General features: G+C 36.2%; 1 protein-coding gene across 10 annotated transcripts in view; it reads left to right on the forward strand.

Moving 5' to 3' along the window:
• PCNX1 (pecanex 1) overlaps positions 1-27,780 on the forward strand; it is a 192,571-nt gene that overhangs the window by 127,485 nt on the left and 37,306 nt on the right. For all 10 annotated transcript variants that reach the window (XM_058567242.1, XM_058567240.1, XM_058567237.1 and 7 more), the window contains 11 exons: positions 10-101; positions 6,432-6,541; positions 6,954-7,059; positions 8,436-8,528; positions 13,099-13,249; positions 15,426-15,567; positions 16,302-16,479; positions 19,055-19,163; positions 20,595-20,724; positions 24,442-24,500; positions 26,219-26,434. In XM_058567242.1, the coding sequence (XP_058423225.1) occupies positions 10-101; positions 6,432-6,541; positions 6,954-7,059; positions 8,436-8,528; positions 13,099-13,249; positions 15,426-15,567; positions 16,302-16,479; positions 19,055-19,163; positions 20,595-20,724; positions 24,442-24,500; positions 26,219-26,434 (1,386 nt within the window). The remainder of the gene's footprint in view (positions 1-9; positions 102-6,431; positions 6,542-6,953; positions 7,060-8,435; positions 8,529-13,098; positions 13,250-15,425; positions 15,568-16,301; positions 16,480-19,054; positions 19,164-20,594; positions 20,725-24,441; positions 24,501-26,218; positions 26,435-27,780) is intronic.

Genomic DNA, 27,780 nt, shown 5'->3' on the forward strand with positions numbered 1-27,780 from the left:
TCCATCCAGCCACTACAAGCCTACTTGCAGCCCTTTACAGTTTTATCTGCAGCGTCGTGGCAGTAGCCTTGCTGTATGGATTGTGTTATGGCGCTTTAAAGGTGAGCAACACATTGTAGTAGGTTTTGTCTTTAAGGCTGTTTTTCCTATATGAAGATTGTTTTAAAGTGACTAATAATGATTTTTTTCCTGGTGCCACATTAGCATTAGTTTCCATGATCTTCATATGTTGAACATTATCCTCATTCTCATTTACTTCGAATTTGAAAGCAATTTCATAGTTAACCATTATTAAAAGAAAATCCTTTTCCATGTAATAATCATTGGTTTATACTATAAATAGATTATTAAAAACTAGGCTGGCCTGGGATAGAGGTAGGCATGGTGGTAACAGAATATGAAATTAATTTTAGATTTCTAGTTAAGAATATGAGTAACTACTGTTCATATCAAGGTTTCTTGAAACTCATGAAGTCAGAGGGAGAAAGTCAAATACTACATGATCTCTTTCATAAATAGAAGACAAAAACAACAACAAACAAACACAAAGAGACAGATTGGATTAGTGGTTACCAGAGGGGAAGGGAGGAGGGAGAGGGGTGAAAGGGGTGACTAGGCACATGTGTGTGGTGATGGATTATAATTCGTCTTTGGGTGGTGAATATGATGTAACCTACAGGGAAATCAAAATATAATGATGTACACCCAAAATTTATATAGTGTTATAAACCAGTGTTACCACAATAAAAAAAATAATAAAATAAAAAAGATTTCTTAAAACTTATGAGAACAAGTTCAAGGAGTGCAATTTAACATACATTCTAGTAAAAATTAACACACTGAGGGGCTGGCCCGGTGGCACAGTGGTTAAGTTTGCACGCTCTGCTCTGCTTCGGTGGCCCAGGGTTTGCGGGTTAGGATCCTGGGTGCCGACCTACACACTGCTCATCAGCCATGATGTGGCGGCCACCCACATACAAAATAGAGGAAGACTGGCACAGATGTTAGCTCAGGGACAATCTTCCTCAAGCAAAAAGAGGAGGATTGGCAACAGATGTTAGCTCAAGGATAATCTTCCTCACCAAAATAAAAATATATTAATGCACTGAAATTTAATGTCTCTATTGGTTTAGAAGGAGCTGGATGAGCCTTATTAGTTCCATTTTAAAAATATTGTCACCAAATTATGAACACAAAAATTTGTGTTAGAACAAATTCCCAGGATAGAACCCTGGGAAATGCCAATATTTAAAGGGTGGTTAGAAAATCCCAAAAAGGAATCCCACAAAGGAAACTTCGGAGGCACTACAGTTTGAAAAAAGTTTTCATTGAATTTGGCAGTTAATAGGTTATTGGTGACTTGAACAAAACAGCTTCTTTGGTTTTTTTTGGCTGAGGATGCTAGATTAAGGTAAGTTTAGGTTTGAATAGATATTAAGGAAATGTATTCTACTCTTTCTAATATGTAGTTGGGAAATTTGTGCACATGATGGGGGCTGTGTTCTGGTTTTTATTTTTTTAAAAGATCTGAGACTTGATTGCATTTAAAAGGGGAGGGGGAAAATTGAGTAGGGAAGAAGACACTTAATGGAGCTAAGCCCAGGAAGGAGCTAGAGGCAATGAGATCCAAATCCAGGCTTCTCCCAGGTGTGCTACCTGTAAACCATCCTAGTATAAAGGTTTTAGATCTGTGTTTGCAGTCATGTTTTGGAAAGTGAGTCATTATTTGGAAGTTGCAATCATAGAAGTTAACAGTGCAGTAAGTTTTCTAGCCTGGTGTACACAGGCCTGTTTAACTATAATTATGTTGCAGAAGAGCAGCAGTTATAAAACTGCCAACTAGAACCTTGTGTCCTAAGGCAGGCAGGAAGATAAGTTTTCTTCCTTCTTCTTGGACATGGGATTTGCATTAAACTATTTTAGTTTTAGATGTCACCCATTATAATATAATAAAACTGCAGATTTAGTTAGGTACGTGAGCAAAGATTGTGTGTAAGAATTTCATTATAGTAGTGTTTGTAACAGCAAAAAGCTATAAATGACCTAAATTAATTGTGGTGTAGCCACACAACGGAATACTGTACAACTACTAAGAAGAATAAAACCAATTTTTGTGTCTAAAGTGGAATAATTTCCAAGACATACTGTTTGTTTGGAGTTTTTTTCCAAGCTGTATTCAAGTATAATTGACAAAATCGTAAGATATTTAAAGTGTGTACAACGTGATGATTTGATATACGTATACATTGTGAAAGGATTCCCCCCATTGAGTCAATTAACACATCCATCACCTCATATGTTTCCTTTTTTTGGTGAGAACATTTAAGTTCTACTCTCTTAGCAAATTGCAATTATACAATACAGCATTATTAACTATAGTCACTATTTCTATACATTAGATCCTCAGACTTTCTTCATCTTTTTTTAATTTTTAGGTTTAATTTTTTGTTTAATTGTTTTTATTTATTTATTTATTTTTGCTGAGGAAGATTCGCCCTGAGCTAACATCCGTTGCCAATCTTCCTCTTTTTGCTTGAGGAAGATTCGCCCTGAGCTAACATCTGTGCCAATCTTCCTCTATTTTGTACGTGGGTCACTGCCACAGCATGGCCACCAGTGAGTGGTGTAGGTCTGTGCCCTGGAACCGAACCCAGGCCACCAAAGTGGATTGCACCGAGCTTAACCACTACACCACAGGACCGGCCCCTTTTTAATTTTTTTATTGAGGTATAATTGACATATAACTTTATATTAATTTCAGATATACATGATTCGGTATTTGTATATAGGGCAAAATGATCACCACAATAAGTCTACTTAACATCTGTCACCATACATAATTACAAATTATTTTTCTTGTGATGAGAACTTTTAAGATCTACTCTCTTAGCAATTTTCAAATATGTAGTACAGTATTATTAACTGTAGTTGCCATGCTATACATTACATCTCATGAATAACCTAATTTATAATTGGGAGTTTGTACCATTTGACCCCCTTTACCCCTTTCTCCCTGCCTACCCCGACACACACCTTTTCATCTTATAACTGAAAGTTTGTACCCTTTTACCAACCTTATCCTGTTTCCCCCACCTCCCAGTCCTTGGCAACCACTTTGCTCTGTTTTTGAGTTCAGCTTTTTTTTAAGATTCCACCATGTAGTGTTTGTCTTTCTCTGTCTGACTTATTTCATTTAGCATAATGCCCTGTAGTTTCATCCATGTTGTTGCAAATGACAGGATTTCCTTCTTTCCTTCTTAAGGCTGAATAATATTCCATTCTGTGTGTGTGTGCGCGTGCGCACACGTTCACACCACATTTTCTTGTTTTTTTAAATAGAAAGGCAATATGCCGAAAAGTGGATGTTTACCTTGTGCCTTTTTAAAAAAAAAAACACATCCAATGGCCTGTATCTACATAGAATAATTATGGAAGAATACACAAGAAATCGATATAACAGTAGTTACTTCTGGACAGTTAGACTCGTTGGCAGACATCATTGCATACCTTCAGGACTGGTTTAATTTTTCTTTTTATCTATTCACTAATATAGACTGTTCCATCTATTTTCTGATTTCTGCTTTCCTTATATTTACTCTTTTGTTTTTCCTTGAACTTTTTAGCTCATTAAAAGCTAAAATTTTTTCTTTAAGGCAACTTTAGTGCATCCTATTAATATGTGTATACTTTCTAGATGTTTTCATATTTTTAAGAGATTGCTAGATTTTGGGCCATTATTATATAATAAAGCAAAAATGTTCAGACCCACTATGGTGGGTAGAACAAACCCACCTTTTAATCTTTTGAACTAGATCAGCTTCCCTAAGCAGTTTTGTTTTTCATAGTTTCTGAATTTTCTCCTACTTACAAATCAAAGAGTTCATTAAAAACTCAGAGGTGGCTGGGTTTGTTCTGCTTTTTGTTTTTCTAGTTAGTGACTCAATAAAGGTGGCAGTTACTATCTATTTGCATATTCATGAATTACATTGAATGTGTGAGTATGCTAAATTCTTAATCTAAATGAAGTAAGTCATTTTGAGATCAATTTAAGAATGTTTTTCTTTCATCTGAGAGCAATAAAAAGTAGTATCAAGCATTCATCAAATACAGGCAGGCATCTTTTGTTTTTTTCCAAATACTTGTTTTGTTATGTTTTAATTGAGATAGAATTTACATATATGGTGAAATCCATATATCTTAAATACACAAATTGATAGGTTTTGACAAATGCATACACCTGTGTAATATACACCCCTATCAAGATATAAAATAGTCCCAACACCACCAGAAAGTTCCCTCATGTTCCTTCCCAGTCCCCCTGTGTAACCACTTTTATATAAGATTACAATTGTTGAACTTCATATAAATGGAATTGTACCATATTTACTCTTTTATAGGTAACATTCTTTGTTCACTATAATGTTTTTGAGATTCATCCACATGTGTATCAGCAGTTTGTGTCTTTTTATTGCAGAGAAGTATCTCATTTAGTTTTAAATCCTCCTTACTCCTATCTACTGTCTTAGAGATGAACGTATGAGTTGTTTCTCCTTTAGGGATATTAGAAATAATGCTGCCGTGAACATTCTTGTACAAGTCTTTTTATGGACACGTGTTTTCATTTTTCTTGGGTAAATAGATAGAAATGGAATTGCTAGTTTTCCAAAGTGGTTGCGCTGGACATCTTTTTTTAGTTTTAATTTTTACTAAAGTTGTACGTACATATCTTTTAAAGAGTCAGGTATTTCTACAAGACTTATTACTAGGAACAGCAATCCCTACTCCTTTATCCCTTTCTCAGAGTTACAACTTTCAGTTCTCTACGTAACTCACTTCTACTTCTACTCTTGTATTTTCTTAAGTTTTAGGCATTATCCATGGACTGCGCTTGATGGAAGTTGTAGGCTTAACTTTCTTTCACCTCCCCCACATCTCCACCACACACACGGTCTTCCTTGTCTCCCTCAGACACCTGATATATTTACCTTATTATCATGATGCAAATGCTATTCCTATATGTATTTTGTTTTCTCCTTTGTTTTCTTATGTATTTATCTCTCTCTCATTCTCAAACTCTTCACGTATTGTTTAACTTTCCTCTCAGTGAGTTCCAACATATCAGAGTTCCTGGTTCCACCACCGCTTAACTGGACAAATTACTTAAACCTTCTGTGCCTTAGTTTTCTCATCTATAAATTGGGAGTAGTAATTCGTATCTCTAAGGATGATTATAAGAATTATTTAGGAAATACTTATAAAGATCTAAGAATGGGGCTCAACACACAGTGTTCAATACGATAATAGGATTTTGGCATAGCTATTTAAAAAAAAGGTCTCTATGTTGTGATGTGGAACAACTTCCAAGACTATTTTTTTTTTTTTTAAAGATTTTATTTATTTATTTTTTTCCCCCCAAAGCCCCAGTAGATAGTTGTATGTCACAGCTGCACATCCTTCTGGTTGCTGTATGTGGGACGCGGCCTCAGCATAGCCAGAGAAGTGGTGTGTCGGTGCGCGCCCGGGATCTGAACCCGGGCCGCCAGCAGCGGAGCGCGAGCACTTAACCGCTAAGCCACGGGGCCGGCCCCCAAGACTATTATTAAATGGAAAACAAAGCAAGTTGTATAAATAAACTACCATTTGTTTATTACTACCACTCCTGCCATTCTCATGAATGAATCCCCAGAGAAAGATGAAGGATTAGAATGGTGTTTACCTCACAGGCCATACTTCAGAACTGTTAACTATTCCTTTTATCAGTATTATCTGGTCTGTACCAGGTACCATGCTAGTGGATTCCAGAGATACTGCAGTGAGCGGAGCAGACATGGTATATCCACAATCCACACCCATGTGTTTGGTTGGCCTTAGAAGCTAGCCTTTATATTATTTATTTCTGGGAATACACAGTTCATTCGTTCAACAAACACTGAATGCCAGCTCAATGTTATGGAGGATAGAATGGCATATTACATGAGCAGAGGCATCAAGAAAGTAGCACCCCAAATGTCAGCATTCTATTTTACCTAATGTGTTGTCGTGTATTGCCTTTTCCTACTCCATTATTACTTATAATCAAAAAATTTACTTCACTAAGTCATTTTGTTTTTCAAAGGGAAAACATAGTTTACTGTAAGCTTAATACCACTTAAAATCTGAAAGAAATTGACAGCAGCATGAATCATAAGTAAATGTATTGTTTCTAGTGTATAAATAGAGCTTTCAGTACCAAAAGAAATATGAAGTCGGTGTAGCAGCTAGATTCCAGCTCATCAGAAAGTAAATCTAAATTTATCTGGAATAAAATGCAATTAGTAATATGGCTAAAAAGTTTTTGTTGAAATTAATTATCTTTCTCCAAAATACTGACATAAAAGGATTATATGATTATAAATTAAAAGCAGATTCTGTCAAATTTTTTTTTCCACCAGGATTCTTGGGATGGCCAGCATATTCCAGTACTTTTCTCCATTTTTTGTGGTTTATTAGTGGCAGTGTCCTATCATCTCAGCCGACAAAGCAGTGATCCATCTGTGTTTTTGTAAGTGAAATCAATTGTTACTGAATTAAAGAAATTTAAATAAGTTGGCATTTTCTTCAACTTTAACTTTCAAGATCTGTTTCCGAATGCCTTGCAAAGTGGTATTGACGTAATCTATAATTCACTTTCGAAATATATTAACTCTGAGTCGTTCTAACCACATTGACTGAGAGTATTTGTTAGCTTTTTCTCTCCTAAGTATTAAAACTATGTTTTAATAAAAATGTTCTCACGGTATGCTTATTTATGGCATCTTAAACTTTTTAGAACTTATCATTTGCTAGTGATTAAATATACTTGGATCACTTGGTTTTTAGTCATAAACTTTGTTTGCCATTTGAAGTACTGGTTTTCAGATTATGTATGTATTTTTTATTAATTATTTTCTCTCTCTCTTTTTTTTAATGTAAAGCTCTTTGGTACAATCCAAGGTTTTTCCAAAAACAGAAGAGAAAAATCCAGAAGACCCTCTGTCTGAAGTAAAAGATCCACTGCCTGAAAAACTTAGAAATTCTGTTGTAAGTTTTAGCTTTTTAAAATCACCTAGAAGACATTAATTTTAGACAGTTCATCATGTTATATAAGGAACGCTTTTTCAAGGCCTTTAATAGTTAGAGGAAAATGTATAGTTGTGTATTATTGATTGCTTTTATTTCAAATTTTAACCTAGAAGAAATGCTCATTCCTCACAGTTTGTTTCTACATGGAACAGTATGCTAAACATTTGTTTTCAAATCAGATGAAATTAGCTAATTTCGTTGTTTATAGAATTCTTAATCCTATGCAATTTAAACTAGGATTTGAAAGATGGATATTAACATAAGTTAGATTGATTTTGTTGTTATTGTTCTTATGGATAAAAACTCTGTCCTTGTAAGCCATCTGCTGGTGTTTTTGCGTGTTCTGTTTCTCAAGGTCTGAAAAGTGCATGTGTGTGTTTATTTTCCAGATTGAAGGAGAGAACAAAAACCTGTACTAATTTAATATACTTAATTAAGTAAATGTAGTAATTTTTTTTAAATTTCTAATTTTGTGAATTTTAATGTTGCCTATATTCTCTCGGTAATTATTTGAAAAATGAATTCTATAGATTTATATCTGATTTATGGAACAAAACATAAAACATTCTTTTTCTGAGTTATTTTATATTACTTCCATTTGTGAAAGACTGAACTTATATATGACTTGAATTAGACATAATTTTTATCTTCATTGAACTTAAGCTGTTCACATATTCTTTAGAAAACTTGAGAAATACAGAACTTCCTCAAGGTATAATTTAAACAATTTTTTCTGACTTGAGTTTCCCTGTTTGCAAAGGACATTTCCTGTTAAATATAGTAGGATATTTCTGAATCTAGCTTAAAAGCATAAATCTACATGTCAATTGATGACCAAAGATATTAAGAGGTTTCTGGTTTTTACTACAACCACTAAAAGAACCCAAATCCAGTAAGTAAAATAGGACATATGCCTGCAGTTTGAACATTTCAAAAGACCAATGAAAATATAACTTTGTTATCCAAAAGGATATAACCTATAAATGATACAGTAACTTAAGTACCTCATTTCCTTTTCCCATATGTAAAAGTAAAACTTACAGACAAATGGGGGGAAAAAATCTTCATTCTAAAAGACTTTGTCATGATATGTTATACAGTGTGTGAAACTAGATTAGTTTAATTTCCTTGGTATTGCAGTGTCAAACCACAATATAAAGAAATTGAGGAAGAAAATAAGACTTATCATAACTGTTACGTGTAAGAAATATCTAGAAGTGCTAAAGAATAGGATCAATGAAAAAATTATTTCTTAAACTTTGCCAGTTGAGAATAAGGGAAAGATGTTTTTGTAATTTTACGTAATTGTTTGGTAATTCTGTTTCGTTCCACAGAGTGAGCGTTTACAGTCTGACCTAGTGGTATGCATTGTAATTGGTGTGCTATATTTTGCTATTCATGTAAGCACAGTGTTCACAGTACTGCAGGTAAGGAATCATTTTGTTCTTTTGGTTGGGGGGAAAACAACTTTGTTTGGACTCATTTCTGATTTGATTGTAATGTTTGTGCATAATGCTGAAATATTTGACTTTTTGTTTGTTTGATTTTTCTTTTTTTTTTTTTTTTTGATTTTTATTGATATTTTAATGGTTTCTAACATTGTGAAATTTTGGGTTGTACATTTTTGTTTGTCCATCACCCCATATATGACTCCCTTCACCCCTTGTGCCCACCCCCCACCCCCACTTCCCGGGTAACCACAGTCCAGTTTTCTCTGTCCATGTGTTGGTTTATATTCCACATATGAGTGAGATCATACAGTGTTTGTCTTTCTCTTTCTGGCTTATTTCACTTAACATAATACGCTCCAGGCCCATCCATGTTGTTGCAAATGGGACGATTTTGTCTTTTTTTATGGCTGAGTAGTATTCCATTGTATATATATACCACATTTTCTTAATCCAATCATCAGTCGAGGGACACTTAGGTTGCTTCCACTTCTTGGCTATGGTGAATAATGCTGCAATGAACATAGGGGTGCATAAGCCTCTTTGGATTGTTGATTTCAGGTGCGTTGGATAGATTCCCAGTAGTGGGATGGCTGGATCATAGGGCATCTCTATTTTTAATTCTTTGAGGAATCTCCATACCGTTTTCCATAGAGGCTGCACCAATTTGCATTCCCACCAGCTGTGTATGAGGGTTCCTGTTTCTCCACATCCTCTCCAACATTTGTTGTTTTTTGTCTTGGTGATTATAGCCATTCTAACGGGCGTGAGGTGGTATCTTAGTGTTGTTTTGATTTGCATTTCCCTGATGATTAGTGATGTTGAGCATCTTTTCATGTGCCTATTGGCCATCTGTATATCTTCCTTGGAGAAGTGTCTGTTCATTTCCTCTGCCCATTTTTTGATCGGGTTGTTTGTTTTTTTGTTGTTCAATTGTGTGAGTTCTTTATATATTATGGAGATCAACCCCTTGTCAGATGTATGTTTTGCAAATATTCTCTCCCAGCTGGTTGGTTGTTTGTTCATCTTGATTCTGATTTCATTTGTCTTATAAAAGCTCTTTAGTCTGATAAAGTCCCACTTGTTTATTTTTTCTTTAGTTTCCCTAGTCTGGGTAGGCATGTCATCCGAAAAGATTCCTTTAAACCCAATGTCAAATAGTGTGTTGCCTATATTTTCTTCTATGAGTTTTATAGTTTCAGGTCTCACCTTCAGGTCTTTGATCCATTTTGAGTTAATTTTTGTGAATGGCGATAGCACATGGTCCACTTTCATTCTTTTGCATGTGGATGTCCAGTTTTCCCAACACCATTTATTGAAGAGACTTTCCTTTCTCCATTGCATGTCCTTAGCACCTTTGTCGAAAATTAGCTGTCCGTATATGTGTGGTTTTATTTCTGGGCTTTCAATTCTGTTCCATTGATCTGTGTGTCTGTTTTTGTACCAGTACCATGCTGTTTTGATTACTATTGCTTTGTAGTATGTTTTGAAGTCAGGAATTGTGATGCCTCCTGCTTTGTTCTTTTTCTTTAGGATTTCTTTAGCTATTCGGGGTCTTTTGTTGCCCCATATAAATTTTAGTATTCTTTTTTCTATTTCTGTGAAGAATGTCATTGGGATTCTGATTGTTTGTTTGATTTTAACAACAAATATTTATTTTCTTATGGTTTCTCTGGGTCATGAATCTGGGAGTGGCTTAGCTGGCTGATCCCAGCTCAGGGTGTGTTATGATGCTGCGATCATCTGGGGCTACATTCAGCTGAGGCTGTTTTTAGGAGACCTCAGTTCCTTGCTGACTGTTGGCCAGAGACCTTAGTTCCTCTCCATGTGGTCCTTGCCGTAGGCTGCCTGAGTATCCTCACGCAGTGATTCTAGAGAGAACCAGTGATCCTAGAGAGAGAAAGCCCAAGACAGAAGCCATAGTCTTTTATAACTGATGTCAGATGTGACATACCACCACTTCTTCTGTACCTACTGGTCACATAGGGCAACGCTGGTACAGTGTGGGAGGGGGATACAGCAGCATAAATACCAGGAAGTGAGGACCGTGGGAACCACGTTGGACACTGACTACCACAGTGCACCCTCTGGCCTCCTGATTCACATCTCTCCCAAATGCAAAATACACTTATCTCTTCCTCAAACCCCCAGAAGCCTCATTCCAGTACAACTGGAAGTCTAGAACCTTGTCGTCTAAATCAGGTCCAGGTGTGGGTGGGGCTCCTCAGTGTTGCTCCTCCAGTACAGTTCTGCTCATCTGTAGGCTGTGCAGTTACCACTCTCAGTGCTCTTCATTCTTTTGTGCAGATCCGTGTTCCCACATGGTGTCAACTTGATTATGATATACCTTTGCATAATTTTCTTCATGTTTTTGTGCTTGAGGGACAATGAATCTAGTTTTCATCAAATCTGGAAAATTTTGGTCATTATTACTTCAAATGTTTTTTCTGTCCTTCTCTTTCTGCTGTCTTCCCCCCGCCCCCAACCTCATGGACTCCAGTTACGTCTTGGGTCTCTTGAGTTTGTCCTACGGTGCACTGATGCTTTGTTCATTTTAATTCCTTTTTTTCTGTTTAATTTTGAGTACTTTCTATTGCTATGTTGTTAAGTTCACTAATCTTTTCTTCTGTAATGTGTAATCTTTCATTAATCCCATCCAGTGTATTTTTCGTCTCAGAACTAATAATTTTCATCTTTAGAAGTTTGATTTAATTTTTTTTGTATCTCCCATGCCTCTACTTACCTTTTTGAACATGTGGAATTCTGTTCTAACTCAAAGTCCCTGTGTCCTAATTCGGACTTCTGTGTCATTTATGGGTTGGTTTTGATTAATTGATTTTTCTTTTCCCTCACGGATGGTAGTTTCCTGATTCTTTGCATGTGTGGTAGTTTTTGATTGGATGTCAAGCATTTTAAATTTTACCTTGTTGGGTATTGGACAATTTTGTATTTTAGAAATATTCTTGAACTTTATTTTTCAGCACCGTTAACTTAACTTGTTAACAGTTTGATCCTTTCAGGTCTTGCTTTTAAGATTTCTAATTTGGGAGCAGGGCTATGTTTGGTCTGAGGCTAATATTCCCCTACTGAGGCAACACCCTTTTGAGTACTGTGACCAGTGCCCTGTGAATCTTGAGCTTTTCCCGTCTGACTTGTGGGAAGAGGCACTATTCCTAGCCCTGTGTGCATGCTGGAGACCATTCTCTCTAATCCTCTCATGTGGTTTTTTCCCTGGCCTCACGTAGTTTCCTCACACACGTGCCGATTCCCCTGCATACTCGAGTGAGACCCTCTGCAGATCTTCAGAGTTCTGTCTCTATGCAGCATTCTCTTTGGTACACTGTCTGTTCTGGTGAACTCTGGCTGCCTTGGTCTTGCCGAACTCTCAGTTCTCTCTCTTCAACTCGGGGTACCAGGCTTCACGAGGGTTCCCCTCCCTGCGCTACAACCTGGAAACTCTCTCAAGGCAGTAAGCTGGGGCAGTCCTGGCACTGACCTTATCTGTTTCCTTACTCTCAGAGTTTCCTGTTTATTTCCTTATGTCTAGCGTATTGCAAACCATTGGTTCGTGTATTTTATTCTGTTTTTGTTGTTTCATGTGGCAGAGTAAATTCCTTTTATTCCATCTGACCAGAAGCAAAGGTTATATTGTTTAATTTTGTCTAACATTTTTGCCTGTTTTTCTTCTCTTCCAATTTGAGCTGTTAATTTTTGAGTACTTTGCAAGCTGAGTAAGGTCCACTGGGTCTTCAGGGCTCACATGGAGGCCTCTTCATGTCCAAGAGGTTCCAGAATTTCCAAATATATGACTTTTAATTTGAATATTTGAAGTAATGGTGCTTGTTTTCTTCTTTTGTGAATTTAGTCATACATAAAAATTTTCTTCTAATGATATACCATATGAAAGCAGGAAAAAATAATATTTTTTTTCGTCTAATCCTGCTCTTCACTCAGACTTACAGTTTTATTTAGCTTATGTCCTTTATCTCTGCTAGTTAAAACAATTTAATACATAGCTCTGCAAGTCACATGAAACATTCTTGGAGTAGCAAGCAATACACCTCAGGCCACTCTCTAATTATATGATAGTGTGAGACACCAAAGAAAGTAGTTAACACATTAAAAAAAATTTTTTTTTGGGGGGGAGATTAGCCCTGGGCTAACATCCATGCCCATCTTCCTCCACTTCATATGGAACGCTGCCGCAGCACGGCTTGACTAGCGGTGCGTTGGTGCGCGCCTGGAATCCGAACCTGCGGACCCCGGGCCGCTGAAGTGGAGCTCACGCGCTTAACCGCTATGCCACCGGGCCAGCCGCCAACACATTTCTAAATAGCTGTAATACACAAACAATCACTAACTTTCATAGCTGATTTAATCAGAAAAACTACATAATATAGAAATGTCAACTGCAAATATTTAGTTCTTAGATTCTAAAGTTGACTTTGCTATTTTCCATTATCAAGGGCAAAATTGAACTGACAAATTAGAAGTTCTCTTGTGGGTCTCAGTATCACTTTTAATTTTTTCAACTTTATTCTTCTTTTAGCCTGCTCTCAAGTATGTGTTGTATGCATTGGTCGGCTTCGTAGGTTTTGTAACCCATTACTTGCTGCCCCAAGTTAGAAAACAGCTACCCTGGCACTGTTTTTCTCACCCTCTGCTGAAGACAGTGGAGTATAATCAATATGAAGTTCGAAGTAAGTATTTCATTAACACTCTTCTTTTCAATACTATGGATTTTTTCTTTTACTTTGTTGACAGATGACAGTTAAATAAGTTTCATTAAGTAACACTGTAGCTTGTGTTTCTTGTACTTAGATCTGAAGCTGTAATGAGTCAACCCTTTTGCAGGATGCTTTGCTTTCAGTTGAGGTATAAATGTCAGTGCTGCCATGCCGACTTGCCACAGAATAACCTTACTTCTTCCTTCTCTAAATTGTTCCTCACAGCCCTCTCCTTGGTGAATCCTTCTGTGTGTGTCTGTGACTTCTCTCTCCAGTCCCCACCCTTCACTCAGTTTTCCTTGCCACATGCAGGCAACCCAATCCTCTTTAAAACTTCTACTTGAAATACTTGTAACTCAAAGTGTAGGGAGAATAGAAAGGTCTTTGTTCCTGTTTCCACCAGAGACACCAGGTCCTACCAAAGAGGGATTTAAAAGAGTTGATCAAGTGAAAAGAAGTTAAAAACATTTGTAAATGCTGTTACTCGTTCGGATTTGGGATGAAGTATAAAGTGACTCAAAAAGAGGTAGAAGGCTCGTTCGCTTGGCGAGCTTCTTGCCTCTTGAGACCCTGACTTTTCTTTCTTATTATAAGTGTTCAGTCCTTGTTCACTGGGCTCATGACCTGTAATATACTGTTAATTCCTCATTTTAGAGAAATAATAAAAGTTCATATCTATGTCATCATTTATTCCTTACCAGTGATTAAACAGGCCAACGTTTTTTCCTCAGACTTTTTCTTCAGTTAATGAATTACCATAGGGGGTAAATTCCTCAATTGTTTGAAATTAAATTCTTGAGAGAACTCTGAGGCTTTTGAAAGCTTTTTATACCTTCCTTGACTTTGCATTCTCAAAGGAAATTTCCTGGGCCTTTTAACAAAATTGCTTAAAGCATCATGGTACTGTAATCTTGATCACCAGTTTGATCCTGGAGAGATAATTAAACAAACACTAATGTGTAGATTGCAGTAATGTCATGTCATACTGATGTCCTTGTGCAGACCTTTTACAGAATATGTGCTCTTTTAATAAGGGGAAATATCGTAAAACTGTATAAGAATCTGTACTGGCTCATTCTTACCATCAGGACAATAACTCAGACTGATGTGTTTTTTTGATGGTGAACTATTAGTATTGCTTTCTTATAATAAAGGATAGCAAGTGTATCTGGTTTGTTTTAAAGAGCAGTTTTCATTAAAGTACATCATTGATCATATTGTTTATTTTTGATCTTAAAACATATAATCTGAATTTTTACAGATTTGGATCAACATAACATTTTTGACTAGGTATTAGCCAAGTTGATTTTTTTCCCCTTCTACTGATTTTAGCAACTGAAAGAAAAATATTATGCATTAGAGAACTTCCCTAAGCCTGGTGACATTGTTTTCAGATAGCCAGAGAACCTTATTTTAAATCTTTGTCCTAGACACTTTCCCCAATGAAATAATATTAAATTATTGGAAAAAATATTATTGGCAATGAAAATGACTCTTATGAAGTGTGTGAATCCAAAACATATCATACTTTCATATCTATTCTGAGATATATGTCTTATAAGATACATACAGTCAGGCGCCACGTAACATTTCGGTCAACGACAGACCACATATACAATGGTGCTCCTGTAAGATTAGTACCATATAGCCTAAGTGTGTGTAGGCTATACCATCTAGGTTTGTGTAAGTACACTCTGGTGTTCATAATACATCAAAATCATCTAAAGCATTTCTCAGAACATATCCCTATTGTTTAAGTGACGCATGATTGTGTGTGTGTGTATGTGTGTGTATCTGGGATTTTAAGAACAGATAATTTAATAGGTCATTTATTTCTTTATGGGGAAAGGGACAGTGTAATAATCTTTAGTAACCTTTTCTCCAAAAGTGATAGGCATAAACGAGAAAAGATTATGGTTAAAAGTTGAGGTTTCAAGAATTAAAGTTTAAAATGAAATTCATCTAAATTTAAGTCTCATCTAAGTTGCAGAGTTGGATGTGTCTCAGAATCCGTAGAAGTTGACAGTTGCTTGAAGTACTGGAATTGTAGAGCTGAATTTGAGTTGTAAGATTTTTCTTTCTCATCACATTGCCAAACAATTTTATACATTAGATGATGTGGTCTTCTTGACTTCTGTTGCCTTGTTAGATGCAGCCACTATGATGTGGTTTGAGAAACTTCATGTGTGGCTTCTTTTTGTGGAGAAGAATATCATCTATCCATTGATTGTTCTCAATGAACTTAGTAGCAGTGCAGAGACAATTGCTAGTCCAAAAAAACTGGATACAGAGTAAGTACGGTACTCCTCTAATCTAAGTTTGGCTACTGGAGGCTGTCATAAGCAATGTCCTAAGTTATTGATCAAGTAACAAATAATCATTGAGTGTCTCTTTGGTACAAGGCGCTGTGAGATAAAGAATTCAGAAGAAATTTTGTCTTTGACTTCCTTTTTCTGAACATCTGTTTCTGCTCTTGGCAAATCACTACTCCAGACCTCTCATTGTCAACTGATATTTTATGAGAGAATATTTATTAAATAAGGTTACTTTTTAATATCAGATGATAACTTTGGGAGATGGTTATTTTTGTGTACTGTGTACATCAGACTATATAAGGTGGTCACTTGGTTATACAGTCATCCTATAGGCCCACTTACTAGACTAGGTACATGTTGTTGGGTAAGCGTTAATATATGTTTTTCATGTGCTAAATGCTATTAATGTTAAAGCAATAGAATTATTGAGAAACTGGAGAACCAAAAGTCAAAATTGGAGTACTTTTACTTATTTTTTAAACATACTTATTTATATAAAGGGTAAGAATCATAATACATATTATGAAAAGGGAATATTATAATAGTTTATTTTAGGATGTGATTTGTTTAGTTGTATAAATCATTTTTAGAAGTTTAAATTTGATATGTGTTGTAAGCTTAGTAAATGAAATGGTGATTTTTCTGAAGTTAGCACATTTTCTAAAGTTTTCAGTCATTGGTTGATGAGTTGTGCTTTCTTTATATTATAGATTAGGTGCTTTAATGATCACCATTGCTGGTCTGAAGTTGCTACGATCCTCTTTTAGCAGCCCTACGTATCAGTATGTCACAGTCATCTTCACTGTGCTCTTTTTCAAAATTGACTATGAAGCTTTTTCAGAGACCATGCTATTAGATCTCTTTTTCATGTCCATCCTCTTCAACAAGGTAATTTATCACCAAAAAGAATATCCCTGTCTATAAAAAGTATCTCCCTAAGTAATATGCTATTTAGTGAGGATTATGCTTGCATTTCATTTGCTTCATTATCTTTCAAGTAATGTCTTTCTTCAAGCAACCAGTTATTTAGGAGCATATTAGAATTCCTAAACAATGCAAATCACTGTGATCCAAAAAACATATTTCTTGCTATAGCTAGGAAGGTAAGAGTAAGTTATGTGGAAAAATTAGAGAAACACTAATAAGAATATATTTTTAAGTATATGGGATCTTCCAAAGGGGTGTGTGGTTTTGAATAATTTTGGAAATAGCCATGGTAGTAGTTGAACTGGGCTGTGGGCTGCTGGATAGATGATGGGAGGAAATAACCTGATGGGAGAATGAAGATGGTAGATAGTGAGGGTGGTGAGGCCATGTGGGAGCAATCAGAAATTAGTTTGGTGACATTTGCAGAATACTGTGAACTTTACAGAATGCTGCGAAAATGTGTTATCCACCCATAAGATAGATGCTTTTAGTTCTTTTACAAATAAGATGGTAAATCTGCATCTTCTGCCTCCCATTCCAAGAAACTTTTTGCTGAACCACACTACCTTTCTAAATGAAATAGGTTGTGCAGTCAGGTTATTTATAAATTAAGTAGACCTTAGATTTCATGTTAACACTGACCACATACAAAGGACTTTGACATATATTATCCCATTTGATAGGTAACAGAGAGCTGAAGCATATGAGCAGCTACAAAACACAATGAAAGCCCAATTTTAGGAAAGTTAGCCTGGTCAGCCACATTTGAGATGAATTGGGGAAGAGAGAACCTGAAGGTATGGAGAACAGTTTAAGAGATTGTGACAGTAATTTAGATGTGATAGAGGTCTGATGTAGGATGGAAACAGATCAAATGGAAAACCATTAATCTGAACAAGATTTTAGTGATAGTCAATTTCAAAATATTGTGCTAAATAGCTTCTAAAATATTGCAGTATTGTATTTGTTCCATCACTAATTTGCATGCATTTTTATCATTTATTCCCTCTTCTAGTGAGCATGGTTAACCAAAGGAAGAAGCCAGAAAGTTAATCAGAGAATTGTTTGTATAAAGAAGCATGTGATTTCTCACAAATTTAAATATTTAGATTGGAAATTGTATTGCATTGTATTATACTGGTTGGGAAAAAGTGAAAGTTGCAGTAAAATATAAACTAAACAATCCTTGAAATACGGTCACTATGCCTAACTCGTATTAGTTTGGATTTTCTTAATGCATTTGTTTGTTAAGCAAAATGTTTTTGAGAACATACCATGTTCTAGAACTGTTCTAGATGCTTAGGCTTCATCAGTGAACAAAACAGAGAAAGCTCTGCCCTTAACGAATTTGCATGTTGTATGGTTACTTGATAGAACTTGACAGTGATAATAAGCAAGTAATATTCAAGGGATCTCTTTAGATATATTTTTTATTTTAAGATATCATTGTAAGATGCGCTATTGATTTAATAATCTTTCAAGAAAAAATTGAATGTAAAAAAATATTTTTACCCACTAACCACTTATCCATGTAATTGCATATCATTTTTTTCAATATTACAGTCAAAATTTGAGTACACTCTGTTTCATATTTAGAAATCTGGAGAGTTTTCTGAATCACTGCTTTTAAGCAGTTATGGCATCTTGATCATATACATGCCGCTCTTTCTTCCTGTCGTCCTGATCACATCAGTGCCGACGATTGTCAGCATAATTCTAAGTCATGGAAAGAATGCAGGGGTGCATCTGCATTTTCTAGTTGGTTGAAGTTATGATTTCTTTTTTAAATTGGAAGTTAAACAGGGTCATTTGTAAATCAGCTAAATGATTGAAACATGAAGTGTTTGGTGCTTGGATCATGGCACCGAATTTGTCAGAACTTCTTGCTTTTAAGATTCTGTGATCTGTTTTGAGAATTGGGCCTTGTGTTGCCGAGCATACGGAGGCAATCTGGGGCAAACACACTAATTCTATTTCATGTTGAAGTCATGTTCAACAACAAAACAGATGTTAACTTAAATAAGCTTAAAATATGTTGTGTTTCCGTTGACAATAACAATGAAGATTATGAACAGTTGCCCAACACACTACTAAATTCTTAAGCAGTGACAACTGTATTACAACTTTATGCCCTACCTGGCTGCTTTCAAATTCCTATTGACATTGCACTTAAAACATAGTTTCTAAAGCACTAAAATTTGAGGAACGTGTGTGTTAGAATACAGATGTATTACTTAAGCTTTATAGACGTCTAGATTTCCTGCCTTTTGTTTTGCTTGTAGTAGTAGTAAAATAGTCAATAGAAGGCATAGAACTTTTTAAACAGATGAAACAAATCCAGAAATCAGCTAACTGTCTTTTCTTAAAAATATATACAGTATTTGGGCAGTTGATACGTCTTTTCCTTTTATGCAAATGGCAAATAATTTCAAGTCATTTCCCTATTAGGAAGAAAATACATTTTAGAGGTCTTCATTTTCTCATTCAAATATCTGATGGTAAGTTTTTTGCTGATTATTTTCCTTTCCTCCTACAGCTTTGGGAACTCCTTTATAAACTGCAGTTCGTGTACACCTACATCGCCCCATGGCAGATTACATGGGGTTCTGCTTTTCATGCTTTTGCTCAGCCCTTTGCAGTGCCTCGTATCCTTCTAATAAAAGTTTTATAAGATAGGGCAGTGATATCCTTGATGAGAATGTTGGTTTGCAGGCATAGAGTATAGGTTACCATGTGATAAATTATCAAAAATTCACAATCTTTTGAGTCCACACCTATACTGATTTTGATTGTTTAACTTGTATTAACATCTGTGGCCTACAGATCATCTGAACATGAGAAACGTATTAAGGTTTTATAAATAAGTAGTGCTGATTTAAAATTTTATGTTTATATATGTGAGTATTAAAGTCCAGGAATTTTCTAAATACAAAATCTTTAGAAATACTTTTTTTTTTTTTTTGTGAGGAAGATCAGCACTGAGCTAACATCCACGCTAATCCTCCTCTTTTTGCTGAGGAAGACCGGCTCTGAGCTAACACCTACCGCCAATCCTCCTCCATTTTCTCCCCAAATCCCCAGTAGATAGTTGTATGTCGTCATAGTTGCACATCCTTCTAGTTGCTGTGTGTGCAATGTGGCCTCAGCATGACCGGAGAAGCAGTGCATCGGTGCGTGCCCGGGATCTGAATCCGGGCCGCCAGTAGCGGAGCACTCGCACCTTAACTGCTAAGCCACGGGGCTGGCCCTAGAAATATTTTCAAGTGAATGAAGATACAAAACATTTTTCATAATTGTGATTGTAACTAAACTTTATGTCCAAAATTTTCTATTCTCATCATTTCTTAAAAGTACTTTCTAACTAAAAATAAAGGTTAGTGACCATATAGATGTTGAAATACAGACTTTTTGTATCTTTAATTTTAGTTTTATCTTCTGGAAAATTAAACCCAGGCATCTCTACCCAAGAGTGATATATGGACTTTTGCCATATACATGTTAGCAAATATTTCTTTGCCTCCCTTCAAAGCATCATGCCAGGCTGTACTTTCCCGGCTGTGTCTTTTTACTTCTACCCCCTTATACTGTCCAGTGCCACCCTTTTCTGTATTCCCCGATGAAGCTCATTTTTTTTTTTTTGTGAGGAAGATCAGCCCTGAGCTAACATTGTGCTATTCCTCCTCTTTTTGCTGAGGAAGACCGGCTCTGAGCTAACATCTATTGCCAATCCTCCTCCTTGTTTTCCCCAAAGCCCCAGTAGATGGTTGTATGTCATAGTTGCACATCCTTCTAGTTGCTGTATGTGGGACGCGGCCTCAGTGTGGCTGGAGAAGCGGTGCGTCGGGGTGCACCCGGGATCCAAACCCGGGTTGCCAGTAGCAAAGTGCGAGCACTTAGCCGCTAAACCACGGGGCCGGCCCCGAAGCTCATTTTTCTAATTGCTGTCGTCACAGTGTGTTTGTGAGATATATTTGTGTGTGTGAGCGCACGCTCAGATGAATGTGTGTATATGCATATGCATGTGTGTGCGCACATGCTGGGATGAATGTTAAGGTCCTTAACTAGTTTTCCCTTAGATTCAGCCATGTTGTTTGTTCAAGCTGCTGTATCGGCCTTCTTTTCTACTCCACTAAACCCCTTCCTGGGAAGTGCAATATTCATCACTTCATATGTTCGACCTGTGAAATTCTGGGAGAGAGACTATAAGTGAGTAAAATAAAACATGTGAAAGCCAGTTGTTATCTTTTTTACTAGGAAAAACTATTGGCAGTGTTATTATAAGTAATTCATGATTAAGAATTTTTTGTCTTGAAGTATTTTGCTGAAATTTTATGAATACTCTTAAAGTTTCAAAATGATATAAAGTTAGAAGAGTCAAAGAATAATTACTCTTTACTTTCTCTACCTTATTTTCCTATTTATAAGATTTTTTAAACATAGTTCTAGTTGAATATACTCATTTTTCTTTTTTTAAAGGTATTAGAATTGTTTCATGTTAGTACTCTGAAACTTTATGCTGTACAATGTTACATCATAATAGTCATTATTAGTTATCTCATAGTTTTCTTAGAAATAGCTATTTCTAGAGCTAAATTTTTTATAGGTTATTTCTGGGTTTTCATGAGGATAAGTTTTTTTGTGTGTGTGAGGAGATCAGCCCTGTGCTAACATCTGCCAATCCTCCTCTTGTTTTTTTTTTGCTGAGGAAGACTGGCCCTGGGCTAACATCTGTGCCCATCTTCCTCCACTTTATATGGGATGCCGCCACAGCATGGCTTGCCAAGCAGTGCGTCGGTGCGTGCCTGGGATCCGAACCGGCGAACCCCGGGCTGCTGCAGCGGAGCGCATGCACTTAACCGCTTGCGCCACCAGGCCGGCCCCTCCGAGGATAAGTTTTTAATGACAATCTTTGTGCACAAAGTATTTTCTCAATTTTCTCTAATTTCTCAATAGGCTTAGTTCCTTAGGCCAGCTGTTTAATCTGATGTGTAGAAACTATCCTTGTATGTTATCTCTTCAAATTTTTTTTTTAAGAAAAATTTTTTAAAGGGGGAATTACTGAGTCATGGAGCTTAAACATTTTTAAGACTTTTAATATGTATTAGCATATCAATTCAGAAAGAGCTTGTACTGATTTATAATTCTACTGGCCATCTCCATGACTTATTTTCTCTCTACACTTTCACGCTTTGGCATGTATAATAGGTGAAAATGGTAATCTCACCTTTTAAACATTGAACTAGCTTGTGAATTTGAAACTTTTGTTGCTCTGGTCTTTCACCTAATACCACACATAGTGTTTCCCTTTTTGGTGAATTTCAGTGTTATTTATATCCTATTCTTCTGGACCAACTTAAATTTAGTCCCAAATAACGGCTGTGGCAGCAGTTCTTAAACTTTCTGGTCTTAGAACGCCTTTACCATCTTAAAAATTATTCTAGGGCCAGCCCAGTGGCGTAGCGGTTAAGTGCGCAAGCTCTGCTTCAGCGGCCCAGGGTTCGCAGGTTTGGATCCCGGGTGTGCACCCATACACCGCTTGTTAAGCCATGCTGTGGTGGCGTCCCATATAAAGTAGAGGAAGGTGTGCATGGATGTTAGCCTAGGGCCAATCTTCCTCGGCAAAAAGAGGAGGATTGGCGTTGGGTGTTAGCTTAGGGGCTGATCTTCCTCAAAAAAAAAAAAATTATTCTAGTCTCCAAAGAGTTTTTGTTGATATGGGTTTTAACTACCCATATTTATTGTATTAGAAATCAAAACTCAGAAGATGTTTTTTTTTTTTTTTTTTTTGTGAGGAAAGTCATCCCTGAGCTAACATCCGATGCCAGTCCTCCTCTTTTTGCTGAGGAAGATTGGCCCTGAGCTAACATCCGTACCCATCTTACTCTGCTTTATATGGGACGAGCCACAGCATGGCTTGTCAAGCGGTGCATGGGTGTGTGCCCGGGATCCAAACCGGCGAACCCTGGGCCGCCACAGCAGAGCGTGCGCACTTAACTGCTTGCGCCACCAGGCTGGCCCAAAACTCAGAAGATTTTAAATGTTTATTTATGAATTTAAAAATAGCAACAATAAACCTATTACATGTTAACATAAATAACATTTTTGTAAGGAAAATAACTGTGTTTCCCATCCCACCAAAAATATCAGTAAAGAAGATTGTCATTGTTTTTATAGTTTTATAAATCTCTTTAATGTCTGGCTTAATAAAAGGCAGCTGGATTCTCATATCTGCTTCTGCATTCAGTCTGTTGTTGTATTATGTTGTTTTGGTTGAAGTATTGAAGAAAATCTGGCCTCACAGACATATAATTGGAAAAGAAAGAAGTACTTTAATAGCCTTTTTAGACAATTGTGGATATTCCTCTTTGATCCTTCACTAAAAGTTGACAAATGGTTTCCTAAAGATTAGTTGCAATGTGGAATTTAAAACCATATCCATAAATTTTTGGAACTGTGTTATATAAAAACCCACTGATATGTCCTATACTTTGAATGGATCTTTTACCCATACATATACCCATACCCATGAAATCTAATAACATCCTTTATCAATCATTTGGAAAGTATTCGTTCACTGAGTAATGTAGATATTCCAAATTTTGACACATTTCATTATACAAAATTTTTTAAATGTATTCATTCATACCACTGCCAATCTCAAAAGAAAACTGTTAAAGTATTGGGACGCTATCAAGCTCATGATGGTAGATATAAGTTTTACATAATTCGAATTTTTGCTTGAAAATTTGAATTTTATTTTTGGCAACAGATATCATTGTCAGTTCTTTCCCTTGAAATGACAAACTCACTTTCTTCTTTTTTGAGAGATGTCTGTCAAATACCCAAGTCTGAATTATCATAGTTTAATCAGCCGTTCAAGTAAAAATGTTGTTCTATGGGAAAAAAAAAAAAAGGTAGCTGGTACAGCTTGCAATTCAAACAGTTGCACAAATGTTTTCCCTTGAGACAACCATCCTGCCTCAGAATGCAGCAGAAGTGCTTTTTTTTGTTTGTTTGTTTTTGATGAGGAAGATTAGCGCAGAGCTAACATCTGATGCCAATCCTCCTCTTTTTGCTGAGGAATATGTTGCCCTGGGCTAACGTCTGTGCCCATCTTCCTCTACTTTATATGGGACGCCGCCACAGCATGGCTTGACAAGCGGTGTGTCGGCGCACGCCGGGGATCCAAACCCGTGAACCCCGGGCCGCTGAAGCGGGGCGTGTGCACTTAACCACTATGCCACTGGGCCAGCCCCCAGAAGTGCATTCTTTATGTGTATTCTGCCACACACAGTACTAGAAAGACCTGTTTTGAGGGGCTGCAATTTAATAAAAGTAATGTTTTTTGTTCCTTCATTAAGAGCATTTTTAACTGAAACTTGGATTTTTATTTATTGTTTTTTCTTGTGTATGTGTGGCAGTGAAAAATAGTGTAGTTTGGTGCTATTGCCTTGATTCATATTAAAGCACTAGCAGTCTTACCCACCATAGCTTTTGCACCATCAATGCAATGGTCAATACAATGAAAAAAAGCAAATAACAGCTCAGTATTATTATGAAAAGAGTTTTGATCTGGAAAACTCCTGAAAGGGTCTTGAGTCACCCACTCTGGGTTCTGTGGGTCACTTTTTGGGAACCACTGTTCTAAAAAACCCAGTACCGCTGGACATTAATACATGTACCTTCCCTTTGCAAAGAATATTTCTAAGAACTATATATAGTATGCATTTTTTCAATCTGATCAAAAAAAAATTTTTTTTTTTTACATTAAACTCATTAATGTCTTTCTACACACTGTTCAGTGAATCACCAGTTAGGAAATAACTGAGGTGTTTATGTATGATGGAGGTGGGAGAGTAAAAAACACTTTCCCCCTAAAATTGTGCTAAGGTTACTAAAAATGTTTTATTTTGCCCTCTTCAGCACAAAACGAGTGGATCATTCAAATACAAGATTGGCTTCCCAGCTTGATAGAAACCCAGGTAATAGCTCTATTTGTGAGTAAAGAAGCAACTCTAAGGAATTTGTTATATATATTTCACTCCTGACTTGTTGGGAATCCTTTCTGGATTCCAAATGCTCCTTTTTTAAAAACTAAATATCGTTTGCTTTATTTTGTTTTTCTTTGGCAATGTACATTGCCAAAGATAGAGTATCTACAATTTAAATCCCATTCTTTTATAAAATGTATTTTAAGAATGCTAATAGGAATAAAAAATGCAGTTCAAAGATTGTTCTTACATAGGTTAAAAAACAGAACACAATTAAAGTAAAAACTGGTCAGGATGTATTGAAGAGTATACAATCTGACCAATATGTGTGTTATTAATATGATTGCTTCCCCCCCTTCCCCAAATGTTTCAGTAAATATTAATTTCATTTCATTTAGTTTATTGTATATAGAGATGTCATGTGGGGAGGCCAAATAGCCACTAGGATAGGGCTTCAGTGGGTGGCATTTTGGTGGTGGTACCATTATTCTAAATTCTGGTTTTTAGTTTTGTTGTTTGGGAAACATCCTTTTGTCGGCCCACCCATTAGTAATCTGACACAGAGAGGGTGAATCTCACAGTCCCAACTATAAGAGATTAACATATCAACCAGAATTCCAATGTATTACTTTACTAAAAGAAGTATTACTCCCAAGTAGACTGGAATATTTGTATCCATTTGACTTGCAGATTCCTTCAAATGCTCTATTTGAGAAACTAAATTATAATAATCAGATTGATTCGTAATTGTAAAATAAGGAGGATTGGTTATTAATGACTGTCATTATCACGTTCTGGTAGATAAAACAACCGTCTCAGCTCTAGTGTGTTCTCGTAAGGGGCTTGGAATTCTCACGATGCTGATGATGCCATTCTGCGCATCAACAAGACCATGTTCTGAATTAATATGCCCATTTTATTGAAGTTAGAGTCTGGAGTTCCCCTTTCATTATTTTATTATTTAGTTAGGCTGAATTTGAATTAACTATTAAGCTTTGTATATTTTGCCACTCTCCAATGCTATACTTTGGGCACCCATTTACAGATTAGTGCCTTGGATGGGTTACTACTAAAGATGTTCATTTCACTTATTGGGTGATGTTTTATCATATTTTTTTTCTTAAAGATGACTCTAAACAATTATTTAGGTTCTTTGCTGCTATTTCTGTATATATAGGTTATTTCTGTTAAGCTGGCTTTAGCCATCTTAATCTATAGGGTTTTTTTGACCTACCAACTTCTCTTTGTTTTGGGCTGTCTTGTTTGTTCAAATCTTGTATTACTTTATCCACTTCCTTTACCAGTATGTCTTTTTGTTCTAGTTCTGAATTTCTTTTATCTTTTTCATTTCTCTTGGGGTTTTTTAATTAAAAGGTGTAGTTCATTCAACAGTGACAGAAAAGATCATGGACTGTTCAAGAGGTGGAAAAGACCTTAGCTTTCATCTAATCCAATTCCCACATTTATGGATGGGAACCAGGGAGTCAGAGAGGTTATGTGACTTCTAACTCCAAATTCTGAACTTTTCCCATTACCTTATATTTCATTTTTATATAGAAATTGTAAGGGTATGAATATTATTTTCCTTGTCAAAAAATTTAGATAACAATCCTAACTAGAAATTAGTTTTAATATTTTTAACAATCTTGTTTGTTGATATAAAGGGGACTTAGAGTAAAATTTAACATTTTTTTAATCCCTTCTTGTAGGATCAGATGACAACAACCTGAATTCCATCTTTTATGAACATTTAACCAGATCCCTACAACACAGTCTCTGTGGTGATTTGCTCCTAGGACGATGGGGAAACTACAGCACAGGAGACTGTTTCATTCTTGCCTCTGACTACCTCAATGCGTTAGTGCACCTTATAGAGATAGGCAATGGGCTTGTCACTTTCCAGCTGCGGGGACTTGAATTCAGAGGTAAGACATTCACCTTTTATTTCTATAATGTACTCCTGTGACATCTAAGTTTTGTGTGTTTACATCTCAAATCAAAAGTTATCATAAAGTTAGGTCCTTAGTCTTTGGAATTGTGGAATGATAAAAGTTGTTAAAGAGTAATTATTAGATTTTTCCCCTAATTTCACATTCAGAGAAGAATCGTTTTTGTGGTATGCTATATATGTAAAGGTAGTGTCACTAGTGTATATTTGACTTGTTTTCTTGGTGATGTTGAATTTCTGTTCTGTGATTGCTCTCTTGCCAGTCTCTTTTGGTAACCAGTTGCATATATTTGTTAGATGGCTGGTAGCATAGAATGCTGTGTTTTTGTGTGAGGCAGAGAGTAGCTAACCGAGTTACTTTCATATAGACGCCATGCCTTTGTCCTCAACAATTTTTTTTTATTGAGGTGAAATTTACGTAACATCAAATTAACAATTTTAAAGTGAACAAATCAGTGGTTTTTAGTACATTCACAATGCTGTGCTACTACCACCTCTCTCTACTTCCAAAGCATTTTCATCGTCCCAAAATAAAACCCCTCATCCATTAAGCAGTTACTCCTCTTCCCCCACCAGCCCTCAACAGTTTTGTATACTGACAAATGAAGCTATTTCTACAAGAAAATCGTGCATTCAGAAACATATCAACTTGATGTTACCAACTGCTGTAAGTTGAATATCTTGTAAGCATGAAAAGAGACTTGTTTTATAGGAATTGAAGAAAGTCCTATTCATGCGTCTTTTTGCAATCTGGAGAATATTTGGACTTCAGGGTTTTTAGAGAAAGCATCCAAGCTGTGTTTTGATCTTTTCTAAGAAGGGCCTTGTGTGTTTTTAACCTGAAATAGGAAATCAGAAAGCATTTGACTAGATAGAGGATCAAATCAGACCTATACCCTCTAGCTTTATTTTCACCTGGTGTTGAATCAGAGGGCTTGCAGCTGTGTCCTGTAATATCTTTGTTAGTGGAGCAGATGCTTCTCTAAATTTACTGCATTCGCTGAAATAAGATTTTACTTGTGCAACACTCAGATTAAGGCAGTAGATGTTGATGTTTGTTATTCATTGTTATATGTATTTCCATCCTCTCTCTTTTTTAAAATGTCCTATTTTTGTCTTATGGTTTGTTTCTGCCTCTCCATCAGGAGTCCAGGACCTTAATTCCATCTCTTCTAGAGTCTTACCCAGTGCTGTTCAAATCTAGTCCAGCTAGACTCATTCAGAAGTCAGTACTCCCTCACCTCTACACCTACCACTGCTGTGACTTTAACTTCTTTTTTAATTGTTGGCACCTGAAGATTCCACCTTTGCTTTTTAATTCTA

Source organism: Diceros bicornis, chromosome 24 (genome assembly GCF_020826845.1).
Source record: "Diceros bicornis minor isolate mBicDic1 chromosome 24, mDicBic1.mat.cur, whole genome shotgun sequence".
Lineage (NCBI taxonomy): Eukaryota > Metazoa > Chordata > Mammalia > Perissodactyla > Rhinocerotidae > Diceros > Diceros bicornis.